We start from the raw sequence: 24579 nt of genomic DNA on the forward strand, positions 1-24579 counted from the left end.
GCCCGTGGCGTCACGGCGCGAGGCCGGGCCGGAGCTCAACGGTCGAGGGCGCGGCGGCGGAAGGAGGGAGGCGCGGGGAGGCAGGGCCGTGCTGCTGGTTATTATTGGGACGCGTACAAAAGGCGCGCGGGCGCGAGGCAGCCGCGCAGCCCGCCCCGCCGCGGGTCGGCGGCTCTGGCGCGGAGGGAAGGGCTGCGGGCCGGGCGGGCAGCGGGGCGCCCTCAGGCGGCTGCGGACGCCTCGGCTCAGGCGCCGCGCGGGGAGCCGCAGCGCCAGGCGCCCGCCGCGGGCGGAGTCCCCGTCAGCCGTAGTGGTACACGAAGTCGTAGCTGCTCGGCTCCTTGGGGATGGGTGGCGGTGCTTCGGGGATCTGGATGTTCTCCAAGTCCAGGAGCCTCAGCTTCATTTCCATGCTCAGCAACGTGTCCAGGTCACTCTTAGTTAGCTCACTGGACATGTCCTTCCCCAGGAGAGCGTTAAGCCCATCGATCCAGATACAGTACTGTAGAGAAGAAGGGTAACTGACACCTCCACGCATAAGCGACACAGGCTCCTGATACAGCTCCAGAATAGGTAACGTAGGAGGGGGTTAATCAAGGGGGCAGGGAAAAAGAGGGGGGTGAGCAGACATGGCCCATGTAAATTAAAAACTGAGAGGTAAGCATGAGCTTATGGCTCCAGCAAGAGGGGCAAGAGTTGTGATCGTGGTGTAACAGCAGAGAAAGCAAATCCATTTTAGGAGTCGGCGTTTTATGGAACAGTAAAGAAGGAACAACTGACCAGAAAGAAAGAACTTATCATCACGCCTTTGAAAAGCAACCAATCCTTCTCAATTTCCTAAAGTAAAGTAGACTTCATTATTTTTTGTTCTATTCCTTCACTCCCCAGGGCAGTGGTCACAGCATCAAGTCTGACAGCATTCAAGTGTTTGGACCACACTTAGAAATACGGTTTGATTTTTGGGTGGTCCTGGGGGGAGCTAGGAGTTGGACTCAATATGTGTTGGTCCCTTCCAACTTGGGAGATTCTATGACACATATTAACTACTGTGCTTCTTACCTCATATTTGTTGGGTGCAATGAAGTTCAAGGTCTCATCAGGATCATATAATATCGAGAAGGCCAATTCTAACACTTCCTGAATGGAAGAGAATTTTTTGCTCATTAACTGAACAAAATATCACAGCACCTTCAACCTGCTAACACAAGAGCAGCTGTCTTGCTGCAGCTCAGCACACTTTCCCATAGTAGTATTTTCAGTCACTGTGGCCTATAGCAAACCCAGACTATGCTCACAGCACCCTGCAATCACAAACTAGAACTAGGAAAAGGCAGAGATATTAGATGGATTTTTGCAAATAATACACCAGGAAAGTTGCAATTTGGAAAACTATCTGCTCCTCTTGCTTACTGCCAGTTTTCATCTCTATAACGTTAGGTATTATGTATAGGCAAAAACGGAACACTTACCTTGTTCTGTTTCAATGCACTTTTCTCCTTCATGTGTGGACAGTCCTTCCCTGTGACAATGGCTTTGATGTCTGCAACTGGAACTAACAATAAAAAAGTAAAACTTGCACAAAGGAAATCATAACCAGGAAGGGACAGAATTTTGTCTTTTCAGCTGTGCATTTTTCCTGGTTTTGTAGTTCATTACTGCAGTTTTCCAAAATATGTTACTCGTAGCACGTCCCTACAGTTGGCTATCATAAGAAATACCAAGCAATTGCCAAGACAAAAAGAGTTTGTGCAAGGATCGAAAACTGATCTTACTGCAGTTAGGAGCTTCAGCCACAGCTTTTCTCTCTCCTTCGAGATGGTACTCAAAACAGCCGCTAGATGGCAGTGCACAGAACAAGACATAGTGGGCTCAGAACATAGTAATTAGGACTTACTTTTTTCCTGCAGTGATTCAAAGGTCACTTCCCCCTGGGCGTTATCTTCCAGATCCCCATAGTGTAACACCTTGTGATTCAGAGCCAGGCGACAATACCAAAATCTTTCTGGAAAACATAGAAAGTAATCTAAACTGAGCAAGATTATTCACACAAGATCTTACAGCCAATATGTTGTTACGGTCTCCCCAACCCAACCCCTCTACTCCAATTCCTCAGCATTACTTCCTGTTCATAAGGGGATAGCTGTATTCTTAGAAATTAACTTCTGTTCCATCCCAAACTATTGTCTGGTACAGGTAATCAGGTAAGACCAGGTAATCAGCTTCCCTTTCCAGCAACATTACTCCCAGGTTAATCCATTAGGTATTATTTGCTTACAGTTCTTCACATGAAGAGATGCAGTAGACATTCATCATCTTACCTTGCCTTCTGCGATTTCCAATTTTTCGGAAACTACTTCCCTCACAGAGCCTGTTCAGGCGCTGTTGTTTTATCAGCTCCAAGATCTCAGGCTGGATTTTCTCTCTGAGCTCCCTGGTGATCAAATATGGAAAACTAAGCAGGAACTAGAGATAACAGCAAGCATAGAAGGCAATTGCTTTTGTTAGGCACTTACACAATAGGTGGTGACTGGAAGTCATCCTGGCTCATCCTCTCAGACTGGCGTAGTCGCAGAATCTCAGAATAGCTTAGGCTGCGCAGTTTGCTCTTGAACTGGTCCAAAGAGTTGGGTTTGGATGGGAGAGCCCGTGTGATCTGTTCCCTCACAACCTGCATAACCTAAAGCGTTTGGTCAAGGTGAAAAGCAAGTCACATTCTTGTTGTTTAACAGCAGCAGAGAACCAGGGCAGAGTTCAGTGTCAAAGAACAGACATAAAATAACCATGGCCAGGAGTGTCAATATATCTGTGGCTTTGAAGATCCAGACGAACAAAGGATGATCTCGGGTCATACCAAATAAAAGTTCGGACAATCCTCCCCCTTACAGCCCACATCAATGCCCTGTCATACCCTTCTCTTTAACCAAATGTATTTGTCACTCAACCAAGGCTGAACAAACACACTGTTCTGCAGAAGATTATACAAAAAACTGCTCTCCTCACTCTGACCTTATTAAAATCTTCTGCTGTCGCCCTCATTTCTTTCCAGGTCTTGTTCAACAGCTGGATGCAGATGGCAAACAGCTCCTCAAATGCACGGTCATGGGTGAAAAACATGGGGTGATAGTCATTCCGGCCTTCATTGGCTTCAGGAATAAACAGAAACCACAACCATGTGAACATACAGCACACAAACTACTAAGAGCATCTAAAATCCACTACAGTGACAAGAAGCCAATGGTGTACAATAGTACTTACTCAAAAGAGATGAAGACAGTTCAGTGCTTTGTCTCCCCATAGAGAGTCCCTGTTGGGAATGGCAACTAGCCCCACACTTCTTCATACAAGCTTCTGTGACTAATGTCCCCCTTTCGGACTAGTCCCCCCAATGACTGCTTGCAGTTTTTACTGTTTTTCCTCTGACAAAATTTCTTCCAGTCGCTAATAGTCTCCAAATACTTTGAGACGGTCTGAGCTACTAAACATAAGTTTATGGTGGTTTCTAGAATGGTTTTTATATAGTGCCCTGCTGAAGCCTTCCACTTCTGTCAGATTTTAAGGAGAACTAGAGTCCACACAACAAAATTTCTTATTTAACTTCAATACTGGTATTATAATGGGGACACTTATAATGCAATTCCAAGCTGCCACTGCCCTAACAAGGCAGAAATGAGACCAATGTATAACTTACAGGCCAGCCTGTAAGTTACCCCAGCAATCCTCAGCCCAGCAACTCAGGAAGATGAGGTAATGTTACTTACGGAGTTCTCCAACTTGCAGAATCTCACAAAGCATCCTGGTAAGCTCAATGGCACTGCGTCCAAAGGGACACTCATGCTTATCTTCTCGACTGCTGTTCTCCAGAACAATCTGCAGAAGGAGGATGCAACAAACAGTGAGCCAGAAGAGTTGCCAAGGTGTTTGTATCTGTATAGAACAGCAGTTTCATTTACCCGGATATAGGTGTCTTGATGAAATTTGGCCAAGTACAGCATGTTATCCAATGCCAGCATCCCTGGAGGAGTCTGAGTAAAATCCATGGCTGGATTGATGTGATTCTGTGAAAAGAGAGTGCAGAAAGAACCCAAAGAAATTAGCCCAAAGAAATGTTGTAAGAACCTTTCTTGAATTAATTTTACAACAACCTGTCCATCAAGCACTCCTTCACATCTATCCAAAAGGTAACCATGGACATTTGCTGACAATGCTATCTGAACTTCCTAGAAGAGAGGCTGATTCTGAGTTCTTCACAGAATGGGTAAGTAGGTATCTTCAGAGGATGTGCCTAACAAGCCCTGACATTCATCCAAATAGCAAGTTCATAATAATCTTCTCTGGGAGTCTGAGTTTAGCTGAGTTTCTAAAACCCAGATAACAGAAGCATGGTGAAGCAAACAGCTCTTTCTGTTTCTTTTTCCCCACCACTCTCTCTAAATGCATACAGTGAATCCCAGCATCTTGTAGTCCTTGGTGTACATTGCTTTGCGTTTTTCTGTTCCGCTGCCAGGGATGGTGTTGCTGTCAGATTCTGCATCAAATGCAATTCTTCTCAGCTCAAATATGATGTCTCTCTGTGCCTGAGGGACAGAAGGGAGGGAAACAGTAACACATAAGCAACCAGTAGGGCACTGTTTTCACATAATGCAGTCCCACCTCTCTCCAGAGCTCATGTAGTGAACACAGAGGTGCCAAAGGTCATTAACATTACATTAAACAAGACATTCCACTTCAAAATGGCAAGTATATTGGATAAAACAAAAAGTTCATTTGCATTTTCTTTTAACTGACCCAAGCTTATGTAAAGGCAATTTCTAGGCATTTCATTTAGGTAACATTAAGGTATTTTTCATTCAAGACTTCTATACATATAAGAACTAAGTAACGGACATTTTAATAAGTGCCTGGCTTCCCTGCATATTGCAAGGCAAAGTATCAGATAAAAGCAAATGCCCTCAATAGAGGCAGAGGAATCAGTTTGACAGCTGGAATCACAGAGATCAAGAAAGGACTACATGGCTTGCAGCAACCACTTATAACTAGAAAAGCCCCATCACATACAGCAGGTTAGTCATGAGCATACCGGAATCTCAAAGACCACAATGTGAGTAGTTTCAAAACTATATGCAAAGTCTATACAAACTCCATAGAGCAAAGCATCTTAGGAATAAGTCCCCTTATAGCTTCTATTCTATCAACTCTTACTCAGCTCTAATAGTGACCTGATCATTGGGATCCATCTTGGTCATCATTCTCTCTTCCAGGAGATTGAAAGTCAGAACCTGTAGCACATACAGCTGATGTGCCATTTCTGTTTTAATTGGGCGGTTTCCTCTGATCACATGCTGCAAAATAAAGGATAGGGTAGGAATGAAAATAATACAGACCGACACTGAGGTGTTAGCTGCAAGCACATGGCAGGTTGCATGTATATCTCTGTACAGGACAATTCAACTGTTTAACTTCCATATTTCATCAGAAGCATAGCGTTAATGCTCTCTAACAGCAGGAAGAAGCATGCTGATTAACTCTCTTTTGAACAAGTGACTCCAATTTCACCTTTGAAAGAGTCACTTTTCTAGAAATGCCCTGAGGGCAGCAGAATTTACACTCTGCACAAGTGACACTTCTATTGAGAAAACATTAGTAAATACTCTGCCATTCTGGACATACTCACGTTCAAGATTATAGACCTCAGGTGCTTCTGGGCAAATGCATTAGCCATTTCCTGTTGGGGATTTAAAGTTGAAACAAAAATGAGTGAAATATAAGAAGTCCACATCATATGGAAAAGAGAAAAAGACTGATACCTATGAATTGGAGACAGCACTGACAAAGTGCTTTCACCACAGATTGTCAATTTAGCATGGGGTCTCACCACAAAGCAAGCATTAAGTTGGGATGCTAGGGTCTTCTTTACTACGGCCCAACTCATGGATGAGCCCACAAACATCATTAATATGAAGGAAGGCTCTAAGGTAACCCAAGAACAGAAGAAAATTTAGCTTAAGACTGGACATCTAATGATACCTCTGCATCAGGACATATGGCTGCAGGGAGTATACTATGGGCTGCCCAGAGAATCTGTGATCTATAAAAGGTTCCTTCAATTAGTGTTTTGCAGCCTTCTATAGCTAGATATTATATTCTATTTCTATACCCAAGAGAACAAGGACTGGAGGACACAGTGTGCAGTTCTCATCTATCTCAAAACCCTCCCACTGAAATTTATATTTCCTTTTGTCTCAGTTCCTAAAGAGCCGTTTAGAAATCAGTTTAAAGACAATGTTCAAAACCACTCCAGCATACAAAAAAAAAAAGGGGTGGGAGGCGTAGTTGAATTTCATGCTTAAAGAAAACCTTCCGGTTACCCATTTATTATATGGCTTCCTTCCCCAGATGAGGAGGGTTTCCCAACCATCAAGTCGTGATGTCAAACATGCAAATATCTGCTGCTAGCTTTCAATTCTGGGACCAATTGCACATGCACTTGCAAAAACCTATGCAGTTGGACTTCCCTTGTGAAGATGCACCTTTTGAAATACCAGCAATCTCATTACACCTGCAAGGTGAGCAGCGCAAGCGCTGATGTCAAGATGGAACGTTATCTTAAGGTTGCTGTTAGAAGCAACATCTTTGGGTAAGAAAAATCTGTTGGGTGATATGTCATCTGGAAGAAGTCCAAAAGAACTGTCAGTTCCAGATCTCTTCACAGTCCCATGCAGCACAGATTGAGAATTGGAAACAGATGTGCAGTCTTACTCAATTCCATTCAATCAGCAGCACATTCTGAGCAACCCAAGACAGTTCCAACTGCTCACATCAACCCTGCTCTTCACAGGTTACATAAGGAGCATGGTTAAAATATGTATATTGACCTCATTCTGAGTCCCTATGATCTTTTTTGCTCCAAGAAGAAAACTTTGAAAAGAAGAGTGCTCTACGCTGACTTACAGTCAAGCCAAAGTGGCTGCCAAGTTAAGTGACACTCATGTTACAACCAAAATGAGTCAGTGCTTGGGTGGAAGATACCTAAGAAGCATCTAAATGAAGTAGGAAGTGATTTCAGATTGCCTTCCAAGTCATTATTTTTAACTATGACTGATAGGAAACATTACTCTAATAGAGTAATACCTGTTGTTAGAACTGTTCATGCATGCAACACAATTCTTACCCTAAAGGAATTAGTTTGCACATGGGACCAAGTAACAGGTGACTGAAGCACAAACAGTGGGAAGGATGAAGACAATTAAATGATTCTGAATAGCATAGTAAGAAGCATGAGGGGACACACAGCCTAACCACTGCCAAAGGATCTATTTTTTAGCAGAGTCCAATAATAACCATTTGCTGCCTGACAGGGTCATGGAAACACAAAATCATTTAGGTTGGAAGGGGCCTATTGAGGTTATCAATTCCAATCCCCTGGTTCAAGAAACGTCAGCTCAAGATCAAGTTGCTCAGAAGAGTGTCTAGTCATGTTTTCAGTATCTCCACTGACAGAGACTACACAACTTCTCTAGGTAATATGTGCTGGTGTTTGACTACCCCCGTATTAAGACTGCTTTCCCTTGTGCTCAGGGGGGAATTTCCCGGGTTTTAAACTTTGACTATTGCCTCTTGTCCCGTCAATAAGCACTAATGAGAAGAGTCAGGCTCCCTCTTCTTTATTCCCTTCCATCTGATATATATACACTTTGGTAAGATCCCCTCAAGCTTTCTCTTCTTCAGGCTGAGCAATGCTAGGTCTATCAGCCTCTATATGAAAGATGCTCTCATCATGTAATAGTCTTCATTGCCCTGTGTTACCATGTGGATTGTGTTCAAGGGAGGAAAATAAAAAGAAAAAAAAAAAGATTCCTTAGAATTTTGTTTGCTATGAAGTTTATTATCTGAGCCAAATTACTAACAGAGGAGTAGTATGCTCTTCCTCATTTTCATGTGTTAAACATATCGATTAATTTTGGATATTATGTAAAGTTTACTGAGGCTATTGTTTCACTCCCGATGGCACTCATCTTTGGCAAAATTAGAGAATTCTCTATGCCACCCAGAAAACCTAAGAAATACACCAGAACTTCAAGATACAGAGGGTCTCAAATCAACCTATTAATGAGAGTGGTGATTCCCTCGGAAATAGTATGAGGCCAAAAAAAAAAAAAAAGCAAACAACAAAAAAAAAAGAAACAACCCAAACTTTCTCTGAGTACAACCCCCATTAAGGAGGTCATAGATTAGGCAGAATTTATGCTCTAGCCCCCAGAAAATTTTGTGACTCCTCTGCAGTATATTTTGTGACTGCTCTTCACAGATAAATATCTACCTTCATGAAGACTTGGGTGGATATGAAACTAACACTAAGGCTAGATTTGTGGGATAGACTCAGGCTTTACGTTTAAAGAGACAGATGTCTACAGAACCATCTCCAGTTTTAAAATTGGTGCATGTGATTAGTCTTATTGTATCAGTTTCCAAAGTAAAAGCAAGCCTTTCATGATCATCTTTAGTATTTTGTGCGCACAAAAGGTCATTCAATTTTCTCTTGCCACTGATTCTTCTTCCCTCTGAGTCCATTCCCAGGTATCCTCCCATTCTTTTCCCTAGGCTCATCCACTATCTGAAGCTTTTATGCATGGTCTCTATGATGCAAGGAGGCGTAACTGGAGAAAAGCTATCATGCCTACAGTTCCACATGACCAGCCCCCAGCCTCGAGTTACTTACAGTGATGGGCAGGTCTAGAGGGTTAAGCAGCTTGTCCTGCTGGCAGAAAGCAAAAAAGGCACAAAGAGAAGCAGACAGGATTTAGCTCAGAGTTGAGTCCAGGAAAAAAAAAAAAAAAAAAGAAGACACAAACAGGGCACTAGAGAAGAAAGGCTTAACACAGAAAAGCTACACAATACAGACATATGCACATCTTGCATGTAGCTGAGATGTCAGGGGTTTCCTCAGAGCAGGTGTTTCATTTCTCACATTTGCCAGCAGGAATAGCCCCATATAACTTAAGTGTTTTTTTGTTTGCTTGTTTGTTTTTGGTTAAGTAAGCACCTAGAACACCAAGGACACTACTCACAGCCTTCCTCTTCCTTCATCTCCCATACAGAATTCAGTTTCTTCAAGAAGTTTCCATGCTGCATAGATTTATTTTATTTTTTTTTTCTGTCTCAAGGCCTTTCAAATCCCTTTCTGAGCATCTCCTAAACAAAGATGTGCAGCCTGAGAACACATTATTAATAGGATAGCATTTTTTACCCCTGTGCTGCTACACTGAAATAGCTGTTTAAGTGCTTGGCAAGGTTTGAGGCCTGCCTTGCCCAGACAATTCAATTTCTGAGGCATAAAGGTAAACCATGAAGTAAGCTAGAAACCATCATTCAGGTTTAATGTCAGTAAGCAGCTACAAACCTGTCTCTTGTCCTCAGGTGCCTTCAGAAAGAGGGCATTAATCAGGGCAATGGCATATGTCTGGATCTCTTGGTTTGAGCTGCAGAAACAGTAATGGGAAGCTCATAAGAAGAGAACATGCAGATAGAAAACTATGGCTTGCTGCTTTACTTTCATGTAAAAACATTTACTGCAGCTCTCTTGCATTTCAGTGGATTCAGGTAATCTACTTTTATGTCATCCAACCTTTCATGAGAACTAAGGAGGCTCAGGGGAGACCTTACTGCTGTCTACAACTACCTGAAAGGAAGTAGTGAGGATGAGTGTTGGCCTCTTCTTGCAGATAACCTGCGAGAGGACTGGAGGAAACGGTCTCAATTTGTGCCAGGGAAGGTTTAGGTTGGAAATTAGGACACATTTCTTCTTAGAAAGAGCAGTCAGACATTGGAACAGGTTGCCCAGGGAGGTGGTGGAGTCACTGTCCCTGGGGGAGTTTAAGGGAAGGTTGGACATGGTGCTTAGGGACATGGTTTACTGGGTGGTGATGGTGGTCGGGGGATGGTTGGACCAGATGATGTTGGAGATCTTTCCCAACCTTAATGATTCTATGATTATAAAATCTGACAAATTGTCAACTGAATGGAATAATTTAGTTGGAAGGGACCTACAAAGATCATCGAGCCCAACTGCCCGACCACTTCAGGGCTAACCAAAAGTTGAAGCATATTATTATGGTCATCATCTAAATACCTCTCGAACACTGACAAGCACAGGGCAAACACCTCGCTAGGAAGCCCGTTCCAGTGTCTGGCCACACTCATAGTACAGATTTTTTTCCCCAATGTCTAGATAGCTCCATTATTCAAAAGACCATGCAAACTGCAGCCCAGCAGATCTCAGTGTCTAGCAACACCGCAGTTAATTTTCTCTGCTGAAATTATCTCTTTAAAACCTAGCTATACTGCAGTCTGTTATATAGCTACAGCTATAAACTTAAGTGAAGCATGTCATTTTTCTCACTGTGTTGATAGAAGCCACTGAACACTTTCATCTCTGCCAATGTAACTGACGTAGAAGCATGCCTCTATTTATGGCATTGCCCTCCAACCTGATGTCATGGGCCCAACCCATGCCATTTTCTTATTGTCACCGAAGAGCCTCTTGAGGTAAAGGTTGCTTAGTCCCGTCCCAAACCACGCACAGCATGTGGTTTCACTTCTAATGTTTTCAGTAAGTTTCTGAGTGCTGATCACACTGTTTTTCACCCCCATCTTGATTCAAGATTCTCGATCAAATTCAGTTTTGTTTTCAGTTTTCTATGACTCCTGGGAGAGTTCTGCAGAACTTCAAGATCTTTTGATTAACACAGATCCAGTACATCACCTAAACAAATACACACACACGTGCTTTTTTATAAAACTTCTAAAGCTAAAACATCTTTTAGCGTAAATACTTATTTTCCCACTTTGGCATTTATCCATGGTATATCTGTGGGTAACAACTATATTTTCTTTTCTACTGTTCCCTCCAAGTCTTCCTCATTCTGATCAATCTGCCATATTTCAAATAAACGTTCTTGCATCATTCTAGGTTTACCCTGGGCCTCCAAGATCTGCAGGTCTCTGAAATGTCACTTCACCTGTTCTACCCTCCTTTCTGGGGCTTGCTTTCACCACACAGTTTGCTTTTTAACATAGCAAAACAATTTTTAAATTAAGTTTTCCTCTTCTAACTCATCCCTTTCAGACTTATTTCCACGCTCCTATTCTTCCAGATTCTATCCTCTGTTAAGTATTCTTCCCTATTCATACCCTTGCCAAACAAGCACTGCAAATTCTGACTCACTCTGCAGCCTCTTTCCACAGTATTTCACACACAGAAACTATCTTCAGCAACTTACTTAAAAATAATACTTCCCTAAGCTTCTGCATCTACTCATCTGCCACCTTCGCCCATGTTTAAACTGTGTCTACTAGAATCAAAGAGTTAATTATCTGTTTTTCATCCCACATATCAAGGAAGAGAACAATGGCTTTTCTTGCTTTCCTCCCTCCTTCTCTTCTCCTCTTTCTAAATCATCTGTTTCTGACCAAGGAATATACAGCTTTTACGGTTGTTTATCTAGTTCAGTTCTACTCTTCCATAAAAAGAGAAACATGCACTCGTAAGCGATCTAAGTAGTTTGTTTTCTCAAACCTTTTGACTTGGAAAATGCAGAAAACTCCATTTGTGAATATAATTAATAACTCTTAATCAAGGAACTGTATTTTAACTAAACTGTAGTGCAAACTATGTGTCAACTGTGGGCATAAAATGCTCATGCATTTGACCTTAGTTAACGAACAGAAAACCTGAAGAAGTTCTCACAAACACTTCGTTCTGCAAGGAATATGCTATTTCAGCTTTATAATTTCTGTTTTAGTAAAACATACTGAGGGGTTTGTTCTAACACCGAACATACCTCTGCTGCTGTTTAGGCAGAATATCTTTAAGACATACTCACAACCTTAAGTGCTTACAGATTACATTTTTCTAGGACCATCTCTTGTTTTTTCCCCATTTTAAACGTTAGAACTCTTCAAATAAGACATCATATCAGTAATACCTTCAAAATAGCACCTTTATGTATTTAAAACATAAAAGGACGTATTTTCAAATTAAGAGATTCATAAAATTGATTTAAATCACAACACTGTTTGGTGGATACTCACACTTGCAGATGAGAAATGAGCTGCCCCACGGTGATCTCTTCTGCTATCTTCTGATACAGAGTCTGACTGTTCAACACCATGCTTTCTAGAATGGCTAGGGATCGTTGGAGTATGGAGACATCTACCATAGGCTGACTCACATACCCTGCAATCTAAAACCAGATGAACCATTAGGTCAACATATGCCCACATCCAGGAAATCTTGTGCTGAATGAGACAAGCTGAGAGAAATATGGTTCAGAAAGCTGGGCTAAAATTGTAAGATTGTACTGGGCTCTCAATCATTACTCAGCCTCTCACAGTCACCATGCAGGTATTGGATGCTTCGTTAAAGCTCAAAATAAAATAGTCTGCACTGACCCCCTTGACCCAAACTTACCTGTTTGATGAAGGTTATTGAAACCATGTCCCAGGAGACAATACCATGGTCCATGAGCTCCAAGAAGGCAGTCAAGGTGAAAGCCAACATTTCACTGTAACTAAGAAAATGAAGAATGCAGTTACAAGCAAGTTAGTAGTTTGGTAGCAAGGAAGAAGCCTGTCCAAGCTGAATAAGTGAAAAACACCACCATCTTTTCCTAATACAATATACTGCAGTTTGTCAGCTTAGGGACCAACAAATTGTTTGCATTTAAGAAGAAAATTTTATTGTTCTGTGTAATTCTATTTTATTTTTTTTCTGTTTACAAGCACAAATTAAAACCAGCAACAATAACTCCCTAGTCCTGCCACCAAAGACACAATCTCCTGGATCAGCACCCAGCCAGTCAAAGGAATAACAGCAGCGATGCAAGAACAGAAGAAAGAATGCTGTGTTTATTCCTGGGCAATACACAGAATCACTACTCAAATTCAACATTTTCATGGGAGAAAAAAAACAATAAACAACAACAACAAAACACAGGATATCCATCATAGGGACAGACAGTTACAAAAAGACCAACTTGAAAAGCGGAAAACTTCTTAAGATGATCAACTGAAAATTTAAACCATCTGTAAATACTATGTTTTTCAACAGTCATCATATTTGAGCTCCAGAGAAAATTATTGCATAAAAAATGCAGAAATCTTTGGAAAGGATAAGCCCTTTACAAATGCACAAAAAACAACTAAAGTGTTTTAACACCAGAGAAAAAAAAAAAAACAAGAAAACATGTCATGCTGTAAACAGTGGAACTTGGCTTCAAACAAAACTAAAGCACAGCACGAATTGTGGAAAATTTAATACAAAACCAGAACAGTGAAGGGAAAAAACGACCATGAGATACGCTGAAAATATTATTTGCTAATAAATCAAAAATAGATGATCAGTAAGTGTAACAGCAATAATTTATCAAGACTTTTAAAGTGCTTCCAATGAGAGAACAACTGGAGTGGAAAAGCCAAGTAAAATTATTTGCATCAGAGTTCAGCATGAATGTGCTTGGAGAAACCTCAAGAACAAGCCATAAAACATGAAAAACAGATGTACAGGAACAGACAATATTCAAAGAATTCCAAAAAGAACTAAGATACACTACTGTCAAACTACAGCAAGGTGTTTGGAGCAGGAGGGCTGCAAGGAGAAGCTGGGGCTGCTGGGGGTGCGACTCAGCCAGTCCCAGGCAGCTGTGTGATGAACGTGACACTAACCAAAGCTATGTCGTCAGCAGCACTGGTAGTGCCTCTCTGGAAACAGATGTCACAAAAGGTATTAAAATAACAACAAAACAAAACAAAACCTACACTGCATGGCAGCTGAGAGGAGAATGAGAAAAATATGAGAGAAATAACTCTGAAGACACCGAGCTCTGTGAAGGAGGGAAAGGAGGTGCTTTAGGCATCAGAGAGCATTCCCCTGTAGCCAATGGAGAAGACCATGCTAATGCTGGTTGTCCCCAGCAGCCCTTGGAAGACCATGACAGGGCAGCTACAAATACTACAGCCCACAGAGGACTGCACACCACAGCAGGTGGAGGATGTGTCCTAAAGGAAGGTGCAGCCCATGGAGAACCTATGCTGGAGCATGCTGCTGGCAGAAACTGTGGCCCATGGGATACCCATGCTGGAGCAGTCTGTTCCCAAAGGACTGCACTCTGAGGAAAAGACCCATGCTGAAGCAGTTCTTGAAGAACTGCAACTCCCAAGTCAAGTCTGTTCTGCCCATGATAGTGATTGGTAACTTGTCTTTCTCTCAACGCACAAGCTTTTTCATCTGATTTTCTCCCCCTGTCCTGTAGGAGAGGGGAGTGAGAGAAGCTTGGTGGGCATCTGGCTGCCAGCCACGGTTAACCTACCACATAGTGAAGCACAGAAGAAGTCAGTAAGACAGGATGAGAACAGGTAAGTTTGACTCTAGACTTCAAAAAAGATTTTTTAGGAGGTGCTTCCATTAACAGCAAGCAAAAACAAAAACAAAACAAAAGCAAACAAAAATAAAATAAAAATACCTGTTAGCAGATGGGGGTTGGTGAAAACAAAGCCCTTTCTTGCATTAATAACTGACTAAAGGACAACAGATAAAAGGGTAGAAATTAAATAGCCAGGTTCCAAAACAATGAAAAGTTACAAACAAATTTCCCAACTAAGAGCCAGTAACAAGTAAACATGAAACTTCCTTCCACATAGTACTACTATAGATGCCAAAAGATGGAAGAAATGCCCAAAGGTTCTTAAGGAGATAAAAATTCTGCTCAGAAAATTCAGAAGTTGGAAACTGTTGAAGATGGCGGAGTTATACTTTCCCTTATACGCATTCCTTAGTCCTTTCCATTTCCTGAGATAAACAAACCTTTGGCCTTTATGTCAATTCTTCTGATGCATTTGCTATGAGGTTAGCTGCCTAATGCCACTTCAGAAAGCAAATTAGCCCCCGACTGAGGCCCTGTTTAATTAACTTAACAGCCCTGCTCCAGAGTCCTGGAATACAGTAAACTTACTGGGACAGAAGCTTGGTCCCACTCTCCACAAGCCGTGTCAGCACTGTAATCCCTTCCATGTTGATAAACTCTGTGGCAAAGGTCACATCTGCTGAAAGTTTAGCCAATTCTTTCATGGCATCCAGTCGAGTGTCCATGCTGTGTGACTGGATCCTCTCCATCAGCTGGCGAGCTGCCCTAGACTGGGAATATATAAGGATAATGCTTGTTACAGACTGTAGACTGAGTCCTGCCAACATCGGCAACATTCTGTGAGAAGACTACAGATGGGCAGAACACAGAGAAAAGCTAGAGATACAAGCCATTGACAGAGTAAGTAGCAGGAATGATCACCAAGTTTAAGATGAAATAAGAAAAGGCTATTCTTGACAACAGTTGCAGACAGCAATAAATAGCATTTACCCTAATGTGTAAAATAGCATGTTTTTGTTCTTCATGAGATGATTGGAAGTGGATACAGAAATCTGGACTGAAACCATTAAAGAAACATATTTTAAAAAATATCTCTCATTCAAAGAGAAACACAAGTTCATTTTAGGTACACACATGACATTCTGTAAGATTTCTCAAACACGAATCAATTATGTCCTCTCAACCATCTCTTGTCAAAGTAACTTCTTCCTGTTCTACCCATTTGCAACTAGTGACAGTTGCCCAAGAAGGTTTAAGAATTTTCTTAGAAGGAAGCTACAGCAAGTAAATAACATAAAATAAACGTATTTTTGGGATTTATTTACAGAAAGACCTATACAAAGGCAGAGCATTCAAAAGAAAGATATGCACCACAACCAGGAAGGAAAACAAGGGTATATGCTTCACTGAGCAGAATGGCCCACAGTAAGGGTAAGCCCCCAACAATTCTGGGAGAAAAAGGAAGAGATGAGAGGCAAGAAGAGCCTACCATAGTAGGACAGCTACTGAGAAAAAGGGATGTGAGGAAGTGTTTACCGGGGAGACTGCCAGCTGTAGGATTGTTCCATTCTTGATGTCACAGCGAGTCTGAAAGAAAACAGAAACTACAGAGAAATGGGAAAAAGCAACATAACTGGATCTACAGTGCAGATTTGCATGCACAAGGGGTTCTTATACCACACAGCCCCGGTGAACATATTGAATTGGACCATTGGGTCCTTGCACCTATAGGCATTCAAAGGGAGAAGTGCAAGGTTCCTCAGCTGAATGACACCATTCAAGTCTGTATTCTGATAGTAGACGCTGCCCCTCCAGGATTAGCGACAGTATTGCTCTGTGATACTAGTCCAGTGCATCTTCCACTTTTGCCTTGAATGTCAGCAAATTGCTTTCTCTCAGACTGACCTGCTCTGTGATGTACAGCTGAGGACCATCAGCATATCGTAAGGTGTAGTATTCAGGGTTTGGCAGTGACCACCTGGAAGAGGAAGGATATGTGAGTTTCTTCTTCCTCTCAATTAGGAACAGCAGCTTGATTGCAGGAGGGTGAAAAAACTTCCAAGCAAAGCCTTAGCACAGGAAACTAAGTCTCCCAAAAGGAAAAGAAAGGATATTACTTTTGGGGAGAAGGGGCTTCAGACTACTCTAAGTCACTTTCTGTGGAATTTCTCAAGATGCCTGCACTTGGGCCAATCTTCAGAGATGCCAAGGCTGGGGGCACACACATACACTCAGAAGTGGAATAAAGATGCAAAGCCTCGGTATTCCAGGAGTACATTTCTTCTGACATACGCCCAGGCCCATTCTGTGGCCAAAACTACAGCAGGCTGCAAGGATAACACTAGCAGCACATTGACAACCATCAGCAGAGACTTTCCACAGTACCCCAGCAAGACTTGTCAGAGGAACAGACTTCCTCCACAAGGGTTCCCAAAGGAACTAGACTTACCCATCACAGACCTCCTTGATGATAGATGCAAGAGGCCTTTTCTAGAAGAGACAGAGAGAGCTCTCAGTAGCCATGTTCCTCTCAATCAGAAAGGAACTATTTCTATGCTTTCCACACTCCAGCATCAAAGTTATACTGCGTGGAAGAAACAGACTCCTCCACCATCTGGTTACTGTGTCTCACCTGATCAATTTCCAGCAGCTGAGCATTAGCACCTGGCCACTCAACAGCTACTTTCACAATGTCTGAAGGTGGTGGCATTGCTCCAGACTCCTGCAGATGCCTTTACAACAGCATACAACTCCACACCTGTTAAGAGAAAAGACAGTGAGAGCTCTCTGATAGTTATTTGAATTGTTACATTGCACCTGACATCAAGTTTCAAAAAGATACAGAAGACCAGCATTATGGTTTGGTGGGCCTCATCAATATGGACAAAACATCCAGTGTACCTGGGACCAAGGCCTCATACTAAAACAGCACATTGTGAAATGTTATGCCTAATGTTATCCCTAGTGAATATTTCTGAGAGCTTGTTAGGGTACTCGTACAAGACAGACTAACTCTCTGATTAGCAAAGCCCTGTCTTCTACCATCTCTCTCTGCACTGCCAGGTCAGCTTTGAGGACAGTAAAGTAATAGCTCCCCAAACTCAGCTACTATCTGTATGTGAGGGAAGGAGCGTACAGACCAGGTAGCCTCCCTCCCATGGGCTGGTGATTATTGATACCCTTATCACATTTCTTAAGATACCTTGATCTACTCAGGAGACTGAAACAGGCTCCTATGCAGAGTAGTGGTAGTTAGCTTTATTCCTTTCCCTTTCTATAACATCGTAATTTCAAAACGCAAGTATTCATTAAAGAAGAAAAGTTAACATTTGCTCTGGAGGTCTACCTTTCACTCCTTTATCTGCCTTAAGAGCTTGCGTTCAGGGTTTGGTTCCAGACAGCTGTCAGACACGCTGGTTTGTGCTTCATCTGGTAGCTAAGAGGCTGTAAAGAAATGTACTTGTTCAGTTCCTTTTTAACCCTCTCCTAGGCAGAGGGAGTTGCCCTACTGTCTCCCACAAAGCCATGGAGAGAAAGTCACATTGGAGAGAGATGACCCTTACCAACAGTTCTCAGGTGCAACAGCTTCATGCTTCCAAACATGAGAACTGACTGGCCGCAGAAGTCCTGTCCTTAAGAACTCTTCCTAAGACTCAATTTCCAGTATATCCAGACAGAGATGATAAGCATCTAAAGTACAATTCCATAGATCCTATGGGAGCTGCTGTTGTGACAACCCAATCCCCCTTTCCCAGAACAGAGGAGAGACGATACAGAGCAGGGACACTGCTTCATGATTAACATATTTGCATGACTTACTCAATCAACTGGGAAAGAGATGCTAAGACAAAGGTAGAACAGCCACCTTTGGAGTTTTCCTGATGCTAGGCAAACAACTTATAGAAGGGAGTGCAGAGGAGAGACCTTTCCATGGATCAGCAGAGACCAAGCTGGCAGATACCTGGCCCAGGAAGCTGGTCTACATGACTGTGCTGGGACACAGCACTTCTAAAAAAATTTTGCTGAGTCTGCCACAGAAGGTGTGTATGCCTAGCCCATGTAGGATGTTAGCCTAGAGATCCACAGATGATCTCAATTAACGAAGCTCACATGCCTCTTCCTTCCCTAGCAGAGACTGGTATAACTCCATGGACAGATATGAAAACTCATGCATGCTAATGTTTCTCTGCCTCCATACACACACAACCCCCTGTGACTATCCTCTCACTCCAGTTCAGGAAACTTCCTAGCCACAGTTTTAAGACAGTGTGCAAGCTGTGTCTTTCCTTTCTCTGTTTCCAAGCCTAGAAAAGGACATTACAGCCTCCTGGTGCAGTCTTCTTAGATGGTCACAACATTACCATCACTCCTACCTGTGGAATTAAGAACGAGGGGTGCAAGTTTAGCATTTTTTTCACAGCACCTCCTGGAAATGCTCAGTGTTACCACTGCAGCTAGCCTTACCCTCAAGTCCCCACTAGATCATAAATACTTGCTTTACAACGAAGGCACTTTCTGGGGAGAGTTATTTTCCTATTAAACCAAGCACTGTTTACCACAAGAAACCCTTCTGAAGGTCTCTGCAGTTCCTGCAGGACACAGGAATCTTGAACTCTAAAACTATCTGGGTCCTCAGCCATCCTATAAAGGAGACTGGAAATGACATGGGCACAGGAACACCATCCTCCACCACTCTTATGACAGCTGAATCTGGTCCACTACCATCCCACCCACTGGAAACTATCTGGCAAACCAAGTTCTAAATTTCATGATATTCTGAAAATGCAGTTTTATCCCTACTCACAGAGATTAATACAGTCTTACTGCTCCTTCCAACTTTCTCCTTTCTTTTTAGCATCAATCCCAAGAGCTGTTTACATTTTCTTACAACCAGAAAATGATTAAAACTAAACACAATTCATGTGGAAAAGTACCTGTCAAGTTGAACCACCCATAATCCACTCAAGTTAGATTCAGCTTTGCCAGTTTTTCAAAATAAAGTCTCCATCCTTTGAGATAAGCAGCACAGGACTAGTTCAGACTAACTTTAAGAAAGAGCTGGCCTTCGAAAAGCAACAGACTCAGTGACCCCATCAGGCTGAAAAGGTAGGCATTAATGACAATAACAGAAAAACGTTTATGATTCTCATCATACAAAATTGCACATTAGAGTCAACCAGTTGCACAAACAACACCTGGTATTTTGCTTCCTAATAATGGAGGGAAGACAACCAAACCATCTACCTCTACAAGATTCTCTCTGGATAAAAAAAATTAACCCTCTTGACAATGGCAGTGTCCCTCAAAGAAGGTACACCAGGTAAAAAACTCTAGCTTGAACAAGTTGAGGTCACACGAAGGAAGACTGCTCAGCTGAGAGCTCAGTTAGATTAGTATTTCAAAGAAGCCTGTGCAGCCCTAGAGGTAGGCTAGTTCACAAACAGGAAGCACTGACTGTATGCTGTCCTTTGTAAACATTGTCTCCAAAGTCTCTCACTCCAGGAGGGAAACATACAAACATTTTACTCTTTGCTAAGAGACATGTTAATGTGCAGCAAACACATTCTCAGGATGCTTCTAACCATAAACTCATACACAGTTGCTGGTACTATTTTCATACCCATTGCAACCAGTAAATTGGACCCAACTCCTTTCTTCTATGCTCATTCTTGAGGCAGATGACCTTCTTTTGTCCAAACTAAATTAAGAATTCAGGGACCGAAAAAGCACTAAGAACCCGGGACCAGAATAGCCCCTTGCCTCATTGAATAAGCAGAACAAAGCCTGTAGGGATCTGCAGAACAGGAATGCCTTGAACCCAGATATATTTAGAAGACTGCAGCACTGATTATTATGGCTAGTATCCACAGTGAGCCTATGCGATACCCATACCACCTATCCTCACTCTGTTCCTAAGTCAATGTCCAATACCTGCTATTTCTGAGGACATAAAAGGTCTCCCAGGCATGCCATACTACAACTGAGGAGTCCCTCCTGATCCTAAAAATATGATTTTCTCTAACATCCAAGTACACTGTAATAAAACCAAGTAGAATCAAGAATGTCTGCTGAAGCAAAAAACTGTAGCATTAGCCATTTTGTCTCAGAAATAAATGGATGAACCTAATAAAAAACTATGAATCAATCTTTCTCACTTCCTTTCCCTTAACCTTCCCTCTCCCCCATATTATTCAAACTTTCATATGACTTTTGCAGCAATAGCTGATGAGTTACACTTGTTTGGGGCTAATTCTTTAAGTCCATTATGACAATTACTAGTATACAAGAAGTAACACAGCTCTGTACAGATTCTCTAGACAAAATACCCAACTTACATGACAGCTCCGGATCTGCAGGACATACAGATTTCTACCAGTGAAGTATAGCAACAGACAGGCAATTCACAAATGATGCGCAATTTCCACTCACTGATCTCCATTCTGGAACTAAAGCCTGAAATGACTTAAACCTGAAGGCCTGAAAAATCATAATCACACACTGTCTTCAATAATCAGAACAGCTTGCAATAACGGAAGAGATAATTACTTCTTCCACAAATGAACTAACTCATGACTAGAAGCCATCTAAACACACGCTTGCAGTCCAGAAGGCTAACTGCATCCAGGGCTGCATCAACAGAGGAGTGGCCAGGAACTCGAGGGTGGTGATTGAGAGCTGGGGCTGTTCAGCCTGGAGAAGAGAAAGCTCAGGGGCAACCTTTATGCATCTTTTCAGTATTTCAAGGGGGCTTATAAAAAAGATGGAGAGCAACTTTTTGCTTGGGCAGATAATGACAGGACAAGGGGGAAAGGTTATAAATTAAAAGAGGGGAGATTTAGATTAGAGGTTAGGAGGAAATCCTTCACTCGGAGGGTGGTGAGGCACTGACACAGGCTGCCCAGAGAAGCTGTGGATGCCCCATCCCTGGAGATGTTCAAGGCCAGGTTGGACAAGGCCCTGAGCAACCTGATCTGGTGGGTGGCACACCCCTACCCATGGGAGGGGGTTGGAACTGGGTGATCTGTAAGGCCCTTTCCAAGCTGAGCCATTCTGTGATTTTATGATTCAGCATTCAGCTTTCAAGGCACTGCAAACGTGAAGAGGCAAGGCTCAAAGATCACCTATTTCTTCCACTATTTACAACTGAATCTGGAACACTCAACTAATATATCCATAATTAATTGGCGTCTGACTAATACCACTTTTCCCTTTAGCCTCTTACAGTACAGTCATAGTCCTTTATTTATACTGCAACTTACATTGCAAGTTGCTACTGAAGACATCCACGTAAGGAATTCAAGTTACAACAATGCCTGTCCCAGAACACAAAGAAATAGTGTTTTATACACCAAAACAAGAATACCCAGATTACTAAACACAGAAGCCTTTACAAATCTTTACAGAATTTATCTATCTTTTCTCTTGTGAAGAACGCAATCATTCAGCAAGAGGAACTGCATATTAAAATAAAAACATCGATGCTCTAAGAAATTCTACACAAAATCTCCTGTTTCACCAGAAGGACTACTACAGAGGCTACCTCGCAGCTCCTACAGACAACACACTCTACCTGCAGCTCCTTCAGTATCCTTGTCACTGAAAACAGAAACCAAACAAGTTTTAATACACTACTCCAAAAAAGTTTTCAGCTGCATACAGACTCAGAAAATAATTTACCATGATATATTAAGACTGTGTGTACCCCTAAGTTCTTCCATTTATAAGCACATACTCATAACTAGAAATCCTTATTCCAAACAACATTCAAGGAACAGCAACCAAAGCGAATAAAACATAGCTTATAGACTATTTCGTTCAACAGCAGTACCATGGAAGAAATACCACAACAGCCTATCAAAGATGAGATGCACACATCAAAATGAATCAGCTAGACAGAACATAGAAAAGTAGGAATTAAAAATCCAAAAAGGTACCAAACACACTTCAGACAGTCAGGTCAAACAAACCCTTGAAGGACCTACACAGATAAGTGGCTCAGCAGTATCTGCTTTCCAGAGGAAAGGAAAGAAAAGAGTAGATTAAAAAAAAGTGTACTTCAGGCCAGTCTCTTACCAGGAGACGGTCTGACAAGAGTGCTTTGAAAGATTTTACTGTATGTCTGCAGACGTGAGAGGTGACAGATGTTAAACATTAGTATAGGTATTCTGCAGTGCCCTAGTGACACATCTGACAAAACAACTGTTCAGAAGCTCTGGGGAAGAAACAGAGGTTGCAATTTTGTGTAATTGTTGTGATCAGTTACTTACTGGTCTCTCACAGCACATTCTTTTCAAAAACAGCATGTAAGCAATTCTCACAGTTTTATACTGGGGGAGAGCAGCCAAGCTGAAATCCATCAAAGATGAATTCACTCTGTTTCTGCAGAGTGAGGTCCTTCATACAAATCAGTGGTGTAGGGGTAGCTGCAAGGCAAGGAGAAGTCAGCAGAGCCACTCATAACACACTATTCAAGAGACTTCTGAGAAGCTGCAAGCTAAAACAAGTGGAGTATTTTAAACAGACTTTCCCTATTCACAAACTCAATCTTTTCATTACAGATAGAGAACAAAGCGCGCTGCACACAGAATAAAAATGAGGAGGATGAAAGAACATTCAATGAAAAAGAAAAGCTGCCTGGTAGAATCCACCAGTTAACCAGTGAATAGCTGCAGCTTCTGAATCCTGTAGATGCAAAAAGACATCCTAGTCAGTTCTCAGCAAGTCTCCAGATGGTGGTACCAACAGGCCAAACGTGAGGTGGAAGTGACATTAGCAGAGTGACCAACTGGACGAGCAAGCAGAGAAGACAGCTTCCTTGACCAAGCAGCAGGAGAGGGCAGCAGACAGCAAAGTCCGACCTGAGGACTACATACAATCTTATAGGTTATTTCAACTAAAAGGCAAAGACAAACGTACTCCACTAGAGAAGCCAATGAACCAGGTGGCTCAGATCCGATGCCTCTGGGGTCTAAAGCTCCCACGGCTGCGCTTTGGCTGTAAAAAAACAAACAAACAAAACACTAAACTAAAGACGGTCTATGACACTAGACCCAGTCTAACGCAGTTGGACACATCTGCTAGGAAACACAGAAACAAATGGTAACAGACAGACGGAAATAACTGCTCTTTTATTATTTTTAATCATGCAAGTGAGCTGCAAGAAGGCTGCAAGGCCAGGCAGCAAAACCCGGATCTTGGGCCTAAGCCCCCTCTCAGGAGCGGACTTTTTCTCCAGATGAGCCGTTGTCCCTTCAGTATTTCGGGCCCGCTCGGCTGCCGGGAACCGCGAGCAGCGCCCTTCTCACGCGGCTTCTCGGCCCGCGGGCTGGAGGCAGCCGGGCGAGCACGAAGGCCCAGTCGCGGCCCCTCCCCGGCCTCACCAAGAGCCAGGGCAGCGCGGCCCCTCGCGCCTCCAGCGCACCGGCCCCTCCGGCGGAGGGCGCGGGGTGGGCCCGGCAGCGCTGCGGCGGCCGCCACCAGGCCGGAACCTCGCGGCGGGGCCGCCGGCTGGAAGGACCGCGGGCGGGCCCCGCAGGGCCGAGAGGAAGCAGCGGCAGCGACCGCGAGCAGCCGCCGCCCCGGGCCAGCTCCCGCTCCCGCTCCCGCTCCGGCCCCGGCCCCGGCCCCCGCCCCCGCCCGCGCCCCGCGCTCACCCGGCCCCGCCGCGGCCGCTGCGCGCTCCGGCCGCCCGGCAGCTCCGGCCGCCCCGCCGAGGCGCTGCAGGCCACTGGCGCCGCCGGCTGTCACTCAGCCGCCTTCACCGCCCATTGGCGGCGCGCCCACTGACGTCACGCGCCCGCAGCGCGCTGCCATGGAGACCGCGGCCGGCCCCGCCCCGCCCCGCCGGGTCCGGCCGCCCCGGCGGTCGCTGCAAGGCCCCGGCGGCCACCGCCCCCGGGCGGGCTGCCCGCGCTACGGGGACCGAGTCGCCCCGGGCCCCTCCGCCCTCCCGGCACCGCGCGGGACAGTTCGCATCGGCTGCTCGGGCCAACGATGCCGGTCCCCGGGACCGGCTCCAGCGGAGCAGCCTCCCCGTGGCCGTGCCGGCCGCAGGGCTGGCAGGGAACGTCCGGGGGGGGGCGCCACGGCCGAGCGCGGCCCCGCCCGCCAGGAGCGGCGCACGCCCCGTCAACGCCCCGCGCCCACCCAGCGGGCGAGGCCC

The 24579-nt window shown here is 43.7% G+C and overlaps 1 protein-coding gene across 9 annotated transcripts; it reads right to left on the reverse strand.

The window, feature by feature from the left end:
• Positions 1 to 79: 79 nt before the first annotated feature.
• Positions 80 to 24548, reverse strand: ELMO2 (engulfment and cell motility 2). 9 transcript variants are annotated; one of them, XM_068700751.1, is made up of 25 exons: positions 24071 to 24548; positions 23334 to 23411; positions 22685 to 22840; positions 17764 to 17861; positions 17050 to 17175; positions 16867 to 16907; positions 16323 to 16395; positions 15954 to 16004; positions 15006 to 15187; positions 12467 to 12566; positions 12088 to 12239; positions 9398 to 9476; positions 8717 to 8752; positions 5672 to 5722; positions 5217 to 5339; positions 4440 to 4574; positions 3951 to 4055; positions 3759 to 3867; positions 3007 to 3143; positions 2514 to 2677; positions 2319 to 2431; positions 1895 to 2002; positions 1470 to 1552; positions 1060 to 1137; positions 80 to 502 (listed from the first exon to the last, which is right to left on the reverse strand). In XM_068700751.1, the coding sequence occupies exons 5-25, from the start codon at positions 17125 to 17127 to the stop codon at positions 302 to 304; spliced, it is 2199 nt and encodes a 732-aa protein (XP_068556852.1). In that variant the 5' UTR covers positions 17128 to 17175; positions 17764 to 17861; positions 22685 to 22840; positions 23334 to 23411; positions 24071 to 24548; the 3' UTR covers positions 80 to 301. The 9 variants fall into 9 exon arrangements, with proteins under 9 accessions (XP_068556852.1, XP_068556854.1, XP_068556858.1 ...); XM_068700753.1 differs by lacking the exon at positions 22685 to 22840; XM_068700757.1 differs by lacking the exon at positions 17764 to 17861.
• Positions 24549 to 24579: the final 31 nt, after the last annotated feature.

This window comes from Anas acuta, chromosome 16 (assembly GCF_963932015.1).
Source record: "Anas acuta chromosome 16, bAnaAcu1.1, whole genome shotgun sequence".
Classification (NCBI taxonomy): domain Eukaryota; kingdom Metazoa; phylum Chordata; class Aves; order Anseriformes; family Anatidae; genus Anas; species Anas acuta.